Consider the following 13,041-nt stretch of genomic DNA (forward strand, 5'->3'; position numbering starts at 1 on the left):
TAAATGGCGTTTTGAATGATTTAGACGCGTCGACGATAATTGGCAACGTTAACGTTACGATATCGGCGACATGGCGACTACTTCGAGGGATTGCGACAGTTAGGCTGCACCAAGTAATTTTTATGGATGACGTCCTTTGGAGACCCTAAATCTAATGCGAGAGCGCGAAAAAAAAACAATAAGGGCCGAAAAAAACAAGATGCCTAGATTTGAAATATAATAGTCGACGACACATGTTAGGACACAAATTGAATGAGAGAACAGTGTAGCAACTAACAATTCTTTTATTCATAATGAAAACAGCAATAATTTGAATAAATCAGTTGAAGTTGAACAGTAGTTGTTGTCCTGTCCTGTTTCTTTCCATATCCCATTGATTTTGCAGGCCTGCAGAAACATAGTATATTAAAGAGGAAAAATTAGTTGCTGTTTAATAACTCTTCGCATGTATTACTACATTTCTACCTATGCTTAAGGAATCCTAATGAATAACAGCAATTATTCAAGCCAAAGATGGACCAAAAATGATAGAAATAAAAAAGCACATGTTTCCCCAACAAGTATAAATAACCAGAAACGAATAAATGTTTATCCATGCAGAATACATGAATGCATTCATCTTACAATCCCCCTTCCCAGATTATAATTTTTTCGTACATGGTACTTGATCCAAAACAGACTAAAGAACGGAACTTTTCATACCTCAAAAACAGACTTGGGCCTAGGAGCTTCAGTTGTGGCAGCTGTATTGTCGACCTCCATACGGATGAAACACCCGAACTGCTTGGTTGACAAGACTTGCTTAAAATTGTACGGCCGAAACTCACTGGCTCGCCGCTACAAGTCTCTCGTACAGTTGCGCGAACGTCAGCTCTCCCTGACCGACATCGAGAGCGTACCAAATGAATCAAGAACAACGTTGCCGCACTTTTTCACTTTTATACTCACATATTTAGAAAAATTTCCGCTGCTGACAGGAAAAATCCTGTCAGCAAGAAAAATCTGCACTGCTGACAGGATGATCAGTAGAAAATTGCACTACTGACAGGACGATCCTGTCAGCAGTAGAAAAAATGCACTGCTGACAGGATGATCCAATTCTTTCTACTGCTGACAGGATCATCCTGTCAGTAGGTAGCCACTTCCTTATTTATGCATTTCGCGTGACGAGTTTTACGTTAATCTTACGATTTTCGGCACTATCGTAACTCTTTGGTCATAGTTACAGGAAGCGGAATTTCTTGTTTTTTTTCCTGGGTACAGACCAAAATCAATGCGCGCGCGGACGTCATCCATAAAAATTACTTGGTGCAGCCTTATCATAATACCAGTAGTGTTGCGTATTAAAAGAGCCCCAACGAGTAGACACTGAGGTCCACAAGTGGAACTACTATAAACGCTAGCTAGAGCAAAGAACGATCCATTTCGTGTGTGATTTAACAACTCATGTATCTATACTGATTGGTCATTTAGAGTAACGCGACTAACGGCGCAGCTGTCAATCAAAGACATCAAAGCCCCCGTGCTAGATCCCATTCTGTGTACTCGCGCCCCCTTTGAGTTTATCATAGAAGTGCAAACATTACGTCAATTGTAAAGAATGTCTCTCTAGTTAGCAACCATGCTGTTCAAGGTTGTCGGCAAAACTCTCATTGAATGAATACGTAGACGCCCGACTCGGGTATTTGGGCAGAAATGTAACATTGTTAATGATTGACCAGCATCATGCAACCTGCATACAACGAACGAAATCAGGCCACGTGTGACCTCATTTTATTGGTATGACGAAATTCACCGCTTTTTTTCGTGAAGTTAGGGGGTAACGGTTGTTGCGTCATTTTCTCCATCCCTGGAACAAGTTTCTACCTTCTGGACCCTTCTATCAAGAAAAAAAGAGCTGTAAACCGACGTCAACTGGCATCGTTTAAACTCCAACAGGCCTGTTGGGTATAGGAGAGGTTTTGCACCAAGAGCTGTGCACAAAATAAAGCAACCCAGCGTGTTATCAAAGAAGTATTACTTACATGTGATAACATTTCATTTTAATATGAACTTGTAATATCAGTGTTCAGAATCCATCGGAGCTACATACATGAGATATGTATACATGATATCAAGTTTGTGTGATGGAAATAGAACATTCAGACTATATTATCAATTGTAACGTTAGTTCAATGTGAATAATCTTGTTATTCGTCCCACATGGTGAAATATGTGGTAAAGTTTGAAGGTGTAGTCCCTGTCTCCTCAACTTTCTATTCCTTTTCACATGTACTTAGATCATCCAACCAAGAATCAAACTACAAAGAGAAGGCCTAGGCTTACATACAAACTACTTTCAAAGGAATGATTTTTTGGTGTATTATTCTTTGACATTTGGGACGATATCATTCAATCGTAAGGCCTAGGATGTGTGTATCGAGGTATTTGTATCTCGCCCAGACTCCAGGGATCTCATTCTCAACCTTCGTTGGTAAAAGGAGTGTATGGCTGGAACTAACTACATGAACTAGGATGACTAGTTGAGTACTTGGTTTCGCGCGCTCCATCCAATTACGCAAGGCTCCCAACCACGTCTTCCAGCAGGAAAGGGTTTGGCTACTTCAGAACATTTACTTTGACTCATCTAAATAACGTAACGCGTCTGTAACGTTACAAGTAATTCGGCACAAACCGGTATACGCCAGTATGGGCCAGTAACGGTATACGCCCGTTTAACAAATGAAATACACAACCAGTTGAACAAGCGTCCAACCGACCTCAAGTGAACCTCATTAGGCGCATGTCATGTCATGGACCCAGAGGTGAATAAACTTAGTATTCTACATTAATTTCTCCCTCATATTGATCATATTGACGCCAGGTATTGACAGGGCACGTGACAGGCACGAACAGGTACATACCAGGTGTGCTGTTAGGTCACGCATGGTGCACGTGATTGCGTAAACTGCCGAGGAGTCCCTGAGCGACTGTTTCCTATAATAGTCTAGACTACGTCAGAGGTTACCACCAAATAAGGAGGTGTTCCGCAGGGCATTGCCACTTAGCAAGAAACAGCGCCGGAAATCGAAAAGTCTCTGACGTTCGCCTAGACACACTCGCCTCGGCAGGACCGTAGGAGGCTTCGTGAGACAAGAGGGGAGTTTCAACACAGTCTACAAGACTCTACAACTCTACAGATATGAATGTGATGATTCCTCCCGACGCGACTCGTAGGACAGGCGGCCGATGTGTGAAGACTCTACGGTGGATCGGCTGCCTGATCGCGCTTGTGGGGATCATGATATCGGTGGCCGTAGTTATCATGACGGGGATGCACAGCGAGCAGGGGATACGCTTTCCGGGAGAGGGACTCCTTCTACTGTTTGTCGGAGTGACACTAGTTTTACTGAGTCTGTGTTACACGACGTACTCTCACGGTACAAGGCGACAGGGGGTCAGTCGACAGAACTCGGTGCTGAATACGAACATGGACCAACCACCCTCGTACTGGGAAGTCTGTGATTTAAGGTGAGCACACTGGATCCCGTGTTTATCATATGTCCTATCTGTTTGTGATGTTACTATATACAGATAGCTGCAGTTTGTGTGACCGGATCAAAAGGATTTATTTCAGTTGGGTCCCATGTGAAGCTAGGAAGGTCCGCTAACACGTTAATGATAACACGGTTTTATAATCTGTACATGTATTAACGTTATATGCCAAAACTGTTAGTGCTCGGCTTAAAGTTAATGTTACTTAAACAGGCTAAAGCCATGAAAGCAGGGGTATATTTATTACATCTACGGTTTACGTATTAACTTGGTCTTTTGCTGTCACCAGCATGACAAAGCATGAAGAGGTACCAGCCTACTACCAGGTAAAACCACAAACTCGGAAGTTTCGCCTGGTTGGCGTGGGCATGGGCATTTCTTACGTTGTCGCATTTCCCCCAGCTTTAACTTCCGCCTCGCGATGTTTGTGCCTGAGTCATAGTCTGGGGTCTTCCATGCATGAAACTGAAAGAATAACGCCACCGTTGCGGAATGTCTTCCTGGTTAAATGTTTTAAACGTCCACTTGTTACCTTACTAGACAGAAATATTGTCATGATCACCCCATCTCAACCTGTGTGCGGACCCCAGTGCGTGTCACCGTGTGTGTGTTTTCACGCTTACACCTGTCGGGACATGCACTATTTGCAAAGGGACGGTGTTGTTTTTGCCTTCGGTCAGCCTTCTTAGAGAAATGTGCGGTATCCAGCAGACGTATCAACAGCACACCTTTAGAAACAGGTACGTCGTGTCTACGTGAGTACGCACCTGTCCGCGATGTCGCTAGATTTAATCTCGGCTCAGTGAATACTAGTATGTGACTGACGTCAAAGTTGTGTTTAAAAAAGTGCCCGAAGCGACTAAAACACCCACAGACCACAACTGCTATATTTACCCATGGTTGCGTGATATGCCAGACTCTTTCTTATCTGAGTCCCATTCACGTCCTTCCAAGCGTTAACACCAGCTCAGAGTGGTGCATTGAACGTAGCACTTAGTATGTATATTCTAACAGCCATTTATTAGCTGTTCTATTGTGAAGAAGAGTGTCACTTGGGACATACTTCACTCCACTCTCTCTTTTCTGTGTTGCCGCGACAGACGGTTTTCCTTGGTGCTACGCAAATGCGCTGCGTAGTATGTATAGACTACTGAGAAGGGCCAACCAAACAATACGAAGTAAAATCTCTTGGAATTTTTGCTTTGTCATGAAATCGACTGTGTTCACGCTTGTTATGGTTTACTACGCACTATTTTTGGATTGATATCTGTGTGAGACAGGCAGGTGTGCAAACCGAGGCCACATGTTGTTTTTAACGCTGTCCGTCATACCTTGGATGATTGGATCGATATAATATGTGTCCAGTCGAGGGTATAAAACATTGACCAAAGGTCCTTTTAGAGCAGCCAGCAGCGTGGTTCCCTCATTATCAACTGGACAATTATATTTCATTAGCCCGTTTAATGCCCCCCTTGTCATACACGCGTTTTCTACAGTTTATCATCATCATCTTGTCGAGGTAGTTTATACACAAAACTATAAACATTCTAAAAGTTGTTTTTGTTTTAAAACAGGCCAGCTAAACCGGGATATGGCATAATTATAGATCGTCCTTATTTCACTACTCGTCTCCCCTTACTTGGAAGTGTATCATCCAGCAACAACAAATGAGGTGGCTGTTTCAAAGTAATAAGGATTAAATGTAAAAAGGAACAAAAACTTAGCCTCCGATGCAGACTCAACCCGGCTGTTACCGTGTGGGTTGGCTGGACAAAAAAATGACAAAGTAGAAAGCCCGACAAAAACGCATAGAAACACGTCAAAAACCAGCCGAAACCCCCTCCTCTGCTTGGAAAGTACTGTCAAGTTGAGTTATCGGCCAGGGATAGAGTTCACGTGGAGCATGGGTGACTGCGGGCTGGGACTAAGGCAAACACCGCACGTCTACATACTGCACGGAACGTCTCGCGTTAACTTACATCTTATCAAATCAAATTGAAACGGAAACGTTATATATTTCTATCTTATTATTCACATATATTTTGAGTGGATTGGGGACGGGGTACAAGCAGTAATTACTTAACGAGGCTCTCTCCTTTTACATACAAAAATAAGATCATAGGTAATAACAAATATTAAAACGGTAACGTTATATCACGTCTGATTACAAAAGCACGAACGTGATATAACAGTTAAGCTGTTCTCGTGTTTCTAAATGAAAAATGATCCACCACTCAGCTCACTCACTCATGCTATAAAAATAAGGGCCATCCAACCTACTTTAAGGTTATTGATCGGTTTATTATATCATTAATAACATATATATTCGTGATGCTTGTGTTATTCCCCTGGCAACGCCACCATTATCGAATTGTGGAGTCGCACGTACGTTTGCACGCAAAATTCTGCCGTTGTCGCAATGTTATGCAGCCTACGAGAATGCCAAGGTCCGTTTGCAGGGATAGTAATATCTGATCTAGATACAACCAGCTCAGTGTAGAGAAAATTCCATTTAATGAACTATGATGGTGGGGCTGTATAGTGTAAAGGTACATGACTTGTCTGCCTCTCCCGTGTAGGAACGATACCCGTACTATGTCACCATGTCCTAGCAATAACATTCCTCACACATGTACACACGTACGTTTTGGCGTGGCTTCCCCCGGTTAAATCAACGAGCAGCCATGACAGCCGCAACTTCTCAATTTCCACACGGCAGTACTGAGAAGTAATAGTTCAAGGATGGGCGGGCTCGTTTATGTGGATATATCAGAGTCCCGCCTCCCACGGAGCTTGTTGGCATCCCGAGGGCGTAATGGGTTGGGGGGCTGTATGTACTAGCACTTGTTAGCCTGTCCCTCGTAGTCGAACGACACTATGTCACCGTGCCCTAGCGTTCACATTCCTCACACGTCCACATGTCGGTACGTTTTGGCGTGGCTTCCCCCGGTTTGATTAACGAGCGGCCAAGACAGCCAGGCTCAACTGCTCACCTTGACAATCTCCCAACGTGTCGGAACGCACGTCAGCACATGAAAAGGTGGCAAGTTTAACTGCTGTATAGCTCAGATTTTGTTTTAGTGGTGTCAAGTAAAGTATTTCTTTCCATCATTCCTTTTATCAACTTTTCATACAAAAACATAGACACGCATTGTACATACAAAACTACAACACAGAAAAATAAGAACCAGAAAAAGGGACACTTTGATACAAATTGAAGTCTCTCGGTTCAAGTCTTTAATAAGATTCGTCATTGAGAAAGGACGTTGAGATGTTGGTCCTACATGCATATTTGATAACCTTTCAATCTTACCGATTCGTATCGCGCTTTTAGATCGACAAAATTCATTATAGAAAGTGTGTAATATACAATGTATGTTATAGCTATATTCCATAGTGAACAGTTGACATTTTTTTCTTACCCAGCTTTTACTACTTTCCGTCAGGTTTAGGTCAGCTTTAACGGAGATAGTTCGCATTGCCTTGAATTGAAAACAAGCAGAAGACAAGCAGTCCTCATTGTTGAGATTTAATCCTGTGTTTTTTTATTTCCTGTGCAGTTACGACAACCCCGTCATGGCGCCAACCGTGATTACAGAAGGCGGCGTCATCATCGTTCCCACCAGCAGACTCAGGAGCATCTCTGAAGGTGTCGTCATCGACGTGGACTCCTTACAGGAAGAACCAGACGAACCCTTACCGAAGTACGAAGACGTCGTGGGCAGGTGACAGAACTCACGACAGGATAAAACGTATTAATATATACATGTCTGAAGGAGCTGTCACTGATGAGAACTGCACAAAACTGCTGCACATGCATTTGAGCATGATGTACGGACTTGACCCACCAATGCCTTGGACTGCACTTCAAGACAAGGCCGCAGTGGTTCGCTATTGAGCAGTGCTGAACACGGACCAAATCTGTACAATCTAACTGTAAAGTTGAACTGGAAACATCATCAGCACCAAAACTTTACTTTACCTGCTCCGCTTGGATGATGAATAAGTGATTGAGTGCTCAAGGAATCTAAGACATTCCGCTGAAGATGTAGATTGAAGTGGCTAACTATTTTCTATATTTGCAAAGGACATGTATTATTTAACTATTTTATTTATTTGGTTTTCGCCTAAAGCGTACGTAATTAGGAAACGACAAGGAATCTGTATTTTTGTCTGACTATGCAACTATGTTAGTTCCAATACTGAATCTTAAATTTCATTTGTGTTGGTAGATGTCATTCTGAATCAAAGTTGGGCTGCAATTGCCAACACAAAAATTGGCCTGGACTTACCAACTTTTTGTGTTGGCAATTAATTTCAGTTCAACTTTGTTTCTGAATCATAATTGTTCACCAATACGTGCCAATCGAAACGTCGGTATTTATGAATTACTTGTCATCGGTAGCTCAACTGTATGAAACAGACCATGCAGTTATACATGTCATGATGGTACATTCTAATCATTTGTGACCAAATGGAATTTGGAGGTTGTATAGTAATGCATTTATTATTTTTGTAATAAAAAAGAAGAAAGAATATCTATAATAATCAACACGACATCACATCAATTTCTTGGTTTTTCTGAATTACTTTTCAAACGATCTAAACATTGTGATAATCACACTATGCGTGGGGAAGTAAAGCATACTAGTTGCAAAGAAAGAATACAACTTTTGTTACTCTCTCTCTCTGTTTCTGTATTTGTTATCTAAAGATCGATCAAGTAATTGAAAAATGACGTGATCATATTTGTTTACACGCGGAACACAAATCACATCATTGTACATGTTGAAGAGGTGACCAGCATGAATAAATCAGTTATACATTGAGACATACCCCTTGCTGCCAACCAGATGAAACAGAAAAACAAAATACTGAATGGAAGTGATGATCGCCAACTCCAGACAGATGCTGTGACGGAAGATCTTAGCGTTGTCTGGCTGCTGCGTTTTTTAGGCACACTAGTCAGATAAACGAGGCAGTCAGCTAAACAATGTTACAGCCTTCCAATATCTGCTTGGAAATTAGGAAACATGACTATAGATAGAACAATTGTAACGATAATTCCTTCAAACATTTAGCTGGGGAATGGGTGAATATTCGAACAGAATACATTGATATCTGTTTAACAGCGCACTTCACAATGTACATACATATGCATACAGACAGTACTACTAGTATTTACGAGGACCAGCTAGAGTACAAGCACAAACAGTATAAAATGCATATGCTTCTGCAATGCATTCTTTATTACTTTTCGCAGTTTGACACAGGTCAAAACGACTTATAAAAGGAGGCCCGCCGAATATCTATCGTTGATAAACCGTTCTAGAGAACGTTGACCTCAGCGGTGGCTCTTTGCCAGTCATAATACATAGCTGTGAGACGCCTGATCCCACCAGAGACTCTTGGCTCACAAATACGTGTACAAGATTAGGCTATCAGATGTTTGACATACCGCGAAGTGTATAAGGGACGATGTACCGCAACTGCAACGTTTAAAGCGTATCTGCCTTGTCATGATCGCTCCAATCCAACGTGATCTTATTATATGACGTTTTTGGTAGTGATTGCCTCTCTCGAAGTCTGCCAATTTCCCAGGTCCCATATGGCGTAGGACAACCAGACGGCTGCGGTCGTCTGAGCCAGCATAACTACTAACGTTAATAATCTCTAGTCAGATCTTTTCTTGGCAGAATAGAGCCAAGACAATATCCATGGGCCAGCGGGGATCTGTGGCATTTTTTTCTTTCAGAAACTTGTTTCTGAAATGCCCAGTGCATCTGAACTACCCAGTGCTCCGGAAATTGGGAGCTAGAGAAACGTTACGATTTTGCCTCCCTACATCTGCTTGGAGATTACATCATAACCAGTACTTTCGGTCGGTGACCACCACAACTTTTAATCTCCAAGCAGATCCTACGGTGGCAGGGGGCGGTATCCATTGGCCAAACAGTAGGGGCCCTATGGATACTGTGTATGTTTGGCTAGTAGATACTGTCCCTGCCACAGTAGCATCTGCTTGGAGATTACCCAGCATACTAAATGTATGTAAGGTGTTTGCCAACTTTATTCGTGATTACTGGTCATGCCACGTACACAGTGTACACGTGAAACCAGTGCGAGTAGAAAAATTCACAGATATGCAACGCTGGTCAAAACGGACGCTACTTGACCTTGTCCTAACCTAACGTTAAGTGACCTTGTGATAGTTGGGGTCGAGACCGTTTAATCTATTATTTATGAAATTCCTGTCGAAAGGTATTCTTCCGTCTAACCCACGAGGGTTTTTATTGTGGAACAGTAAAGTTATCAAAGCACTTCACAGAGAGTGAAATAAAATCACGTTCGCTATGTTGCAGTGGGTTTGTTATCCTGGAATCCAGCACACGTGCAGGTCTACACGTTCACTTATCGGCAACAGGTGACGTCATTTGCACATATAAGGAAAGTCCCAACTCGAGGCTTGTCCCAAACAAAGCGGAAACTAGAGAAGGCTAAACTCGAAGCACGCTTTGTCCAGTGATTCGCTCGCCCTGAACTTGGCACTGGCGTGAGTTTCCTGTAGACAGTGATATATAGTGACGAGTGTTGAGTGGTCAGGAGGACACTACGACGGAGGAACCAGCGGTTGGGCCATGTTCGCAGCACCTTTAACCGCCGGTGAGGCTGGGCAGGGCATGCCGACCCAGCGCCAGTGGAACGCCGTACTAAGACTCTTCGGGGCTATGATAGCCATCACCGGGGTAGCTGTGGCGCTAGCCGTCATGGTCATGGCGACCAAGGGCGAGGAAGCCAACCGTTTTCCCTGGGAGGGCGTTCTGTTGTTCTCGGTGGGACTTATCATGGTGTTGTTCAGTTTGTACTACACGGATCCGGAAGGGGGAGGGCGGAGGACATCGTGTGTCGTCCGGAGAGAGTCTGACATGATGGTTGACCAACCCCCCGCGTACTGGGAAGTCTGTGATCTTAGGTGAGTTCTTGGTGATTTCTCGTCGTTAAGGAAGCTTTCTATCGCCTTTAAGATGTCGGCGTCACGGGCCTAAGACAGGTGTTTGATCTGGGTGTTTTTATTTACTCAGGGATGTCCTCAAATCTGGGTGTAACATCCTTTGTTGTCGTGCATGTTTTTTTTAGATGTCTGAGATGTGTAATGTTTGCAAGTGGTTAACGTTCAGTGCATACGTTAGATGTAGAAAGTATTACTTCTACCGCCTTGTTTTTAGCCTGAGGCACACGATCTCTCGCTGTCAGGGGCTAAATATTGGCGCGCTCCAGTCGGGCGGGCCGCTTGTCAGGCTACCTGGCCTTCTTCTAGCTTCTAGTATGTTCCGCGACCTTGACCGCAATGCTAAATGCCTTTTACAATAACGTTATATTTGTAAGCCTTGCTGATATCTCCTTATGAAATATCAAACCTGGTATGTTTCAGGAATGTATGCCTATGACAAAGGCCGGATATGGTGTACCATTAATCTCCAAGCAGATCTATAGGTTGCATAAAGACCGTATCAAACTGGCAGAGGAAGTACGTTTCGCACGCCTGTGCGGACAGAGAGTAATAAACTCACTTACACAAGCACAGTTTGATTAGGTAACAATTAGATGTTAATAGCCTTTGTTCAGACCGACTTGTTCCAGACCTTAGATTGCATTACAAGCTCCTTCTTCCAGTTGGATACGGTCTTTGCAATCTATTGGGTCTGGTTGGAGACTAGTGTACGATCACAAACATGTTTTCTGTCCGTGTTTACAAAAGGCACGGTATGACCTTTGACCCAATTTACACTGGTTCCGCCTGGGTTCGAGTGTTCCGCCGCGTGCTCTGGACTATTCCATCCAAGACATTTGTGGGGGCGGGGTGATCGGAGTAGGACAAAAGGGCAGTTGTCGATGTTTGGCATTTGGCAGTAAAACAGTGAAGATTCGCAAAAGACTACGGACGTGCATGGTTTTTGAGTGAAAGTGGTAATGAACGGTTCGTCTAGACAGGGCCACCCACCCGAACCATAAATACGTCAAGTGGTAGTCATTGCCAAGGGAACGACCAAGAATAATCTTGAAGGGGGTGACATGGCACAGGTTTTGGTAGACTAGTCTTTTAGTGTAAACAATGCACAGAAAACAAGAAGGATATGCGCTGTAATATGAGGAAGAAAATTGTATTTGAGAGGGCAGTTATTGCGCGAACTTCGAAGAGAGAAAAAATATATGATACATGTACACGAATCCCTCCCTCCATGATCAATTCTGGATCGCCCCTAACGTATCATTGCAACGTTCCGATATATTTATTTACGCGCGAAGCTGCACGTACGTCGCCAATGCGGCTGTGTCACGTGCCCGTTCAACCCTCAGCGGTTCACTTGAACTCGAAGGGCTGGCAACTCTCCAAGCAGATGTAACATGTTTGTAGCGACCTCGGCTTGTTTTGGACGCCGCAAAATGATTGAGGTTGAAAAGTTGAAGAGCATGATACCTGAATTGTGAAACTAAAGATACGATTATGACAAATCTTGTAATAGATTGATTGAAGTGGCAGTAACGTTGCAATGCGTTCAATCAGGAAGTCTACAACTACAAGGTTGTTCTTTACGCAGCCCGAATACGTAACCCTATCCTCTTTCAATATTTGCATTAAGTACAGTAAAAAGTGTCCAAGAGGAGTAATCATGCACATGGGACCGATAAAATCCGGTCTATGTGTACAGGTGGTCAATGTAGACAGGATTCTTAATACATGTACTTGGGTCATTTGGAAAATTATCTAAGGACTGGGCGGTCCTTAACTCTACCAGGCTCCGCGGATCGCTGGGAAGATAGTAGAAAGTGGCCAAATAGCGTGAATAATATGTCAAGGGTAGTCTATTGACCTTCTTTCCATAGCGGACTACCCTTGGCTAGCCTGGATGTCAGACCCCCAAACTCTGAAATATCTATCGTGTGGGATAGATATCTTAGAGTTTGGGGGGTCTGGCATCCAGGCTAACCCTTGGCATACTATCCACGCTATTAGGCCAATTTCTACAATTTTCCCAGCGATCCGCGGAGCCTGGTAGAGGCTAGTCCTTATAATGTAGAGCTGGTCACTTGTACAGGTCTAACTGTACTTCAATCTATTCCCATTTGCACACACAGCGATTCCCCTCCTGACTACATAGAACCGACGTCAGTGACGTCAGGAAATGGCGAGATCGTGGTCACCATCACAAGAGTCAAGTCCACTCCGCCAGGAGCGGCCGCAGTCAACGTACACACCGCGGCGGTGAACATGAGGGAGCCATACCGACAACAAAGCGACGAGGAACCGGACGAGCCGCTACCGTCGTACGAAGATGTCGTGACGCTAGAAGAGAACGAAAGAAGGGAAAGAACTTCCTCTGTATGACGGCCCAAATAAGAATGTTTTCATACAGAGTAGCGCTGACAAAACAAGTCACACATCTGTCACTGCACTTCGGTCATAGTCCGCCGGGAGGTGCTGTTGAGTGGTCTAGGCAATCAGGA

General features: G+C 43.6%; 2 protein-coding genes across 2 annotated transcripts; both read left to right on the forward strand.

The window, feature by feature from the left end:
• Positions 1-3,022: 3,022 nt before the first annotated feature.
• LOC136442853 (uncharacterized) lies at positions 3,023-8,218 on the forward strand. The gene is made up of 2 exons (XM_066439825.1): positions 3,023-3,510; positions 7,095-8,218. Exons 1-2 carry the CDS (start codon positions 3,182-3,184, stop codon positions 7,261-7,263), a joined length of 498 nt encoding a protein of 165 aa, XP_066295922.1. The 5' UTR covers positions 3,023-3,181; the 3' UTR covers positions 7,264-8,218.
• Positions 8,219-10,022: 1,804 nt separating this feature from the next.
• LOC136442858 (uncharacterized) lies at positions 10,023-13,041 on the forward strand. The gene is made up of 2 exons (XM_066439838.1): positions 10,023-10,507; positions 12,673-13,041. The coding sequence occupies exons 1-2, from the start codon at positions 10,173-10,175 to the stop codon at positions 12,920-12,922; spliced, it is 585 nt and encodes a 194-aa protein (XP_066295935.1). The 5' UTR covers positions 10,023-10,172; the 3' UTR covers positions 12,923-13,041.

This window comes from Branchiostoma lanceolatum, chromosome 1 (assembly GCF_035083965.1).
Source record: "Branchiostoma lanceolatum isolate klBraLanc5 chromosome 1, klBraLanc5.hap2, whole genome shotgun sequence".
Taxonomy (NCBI): Eukaryota; Metazoa; Chordata; class Leptocardii; order Amphioxiformes; family Branchiostomatidae; genus Branchiostoma; species Branchiostoma lanceolatum.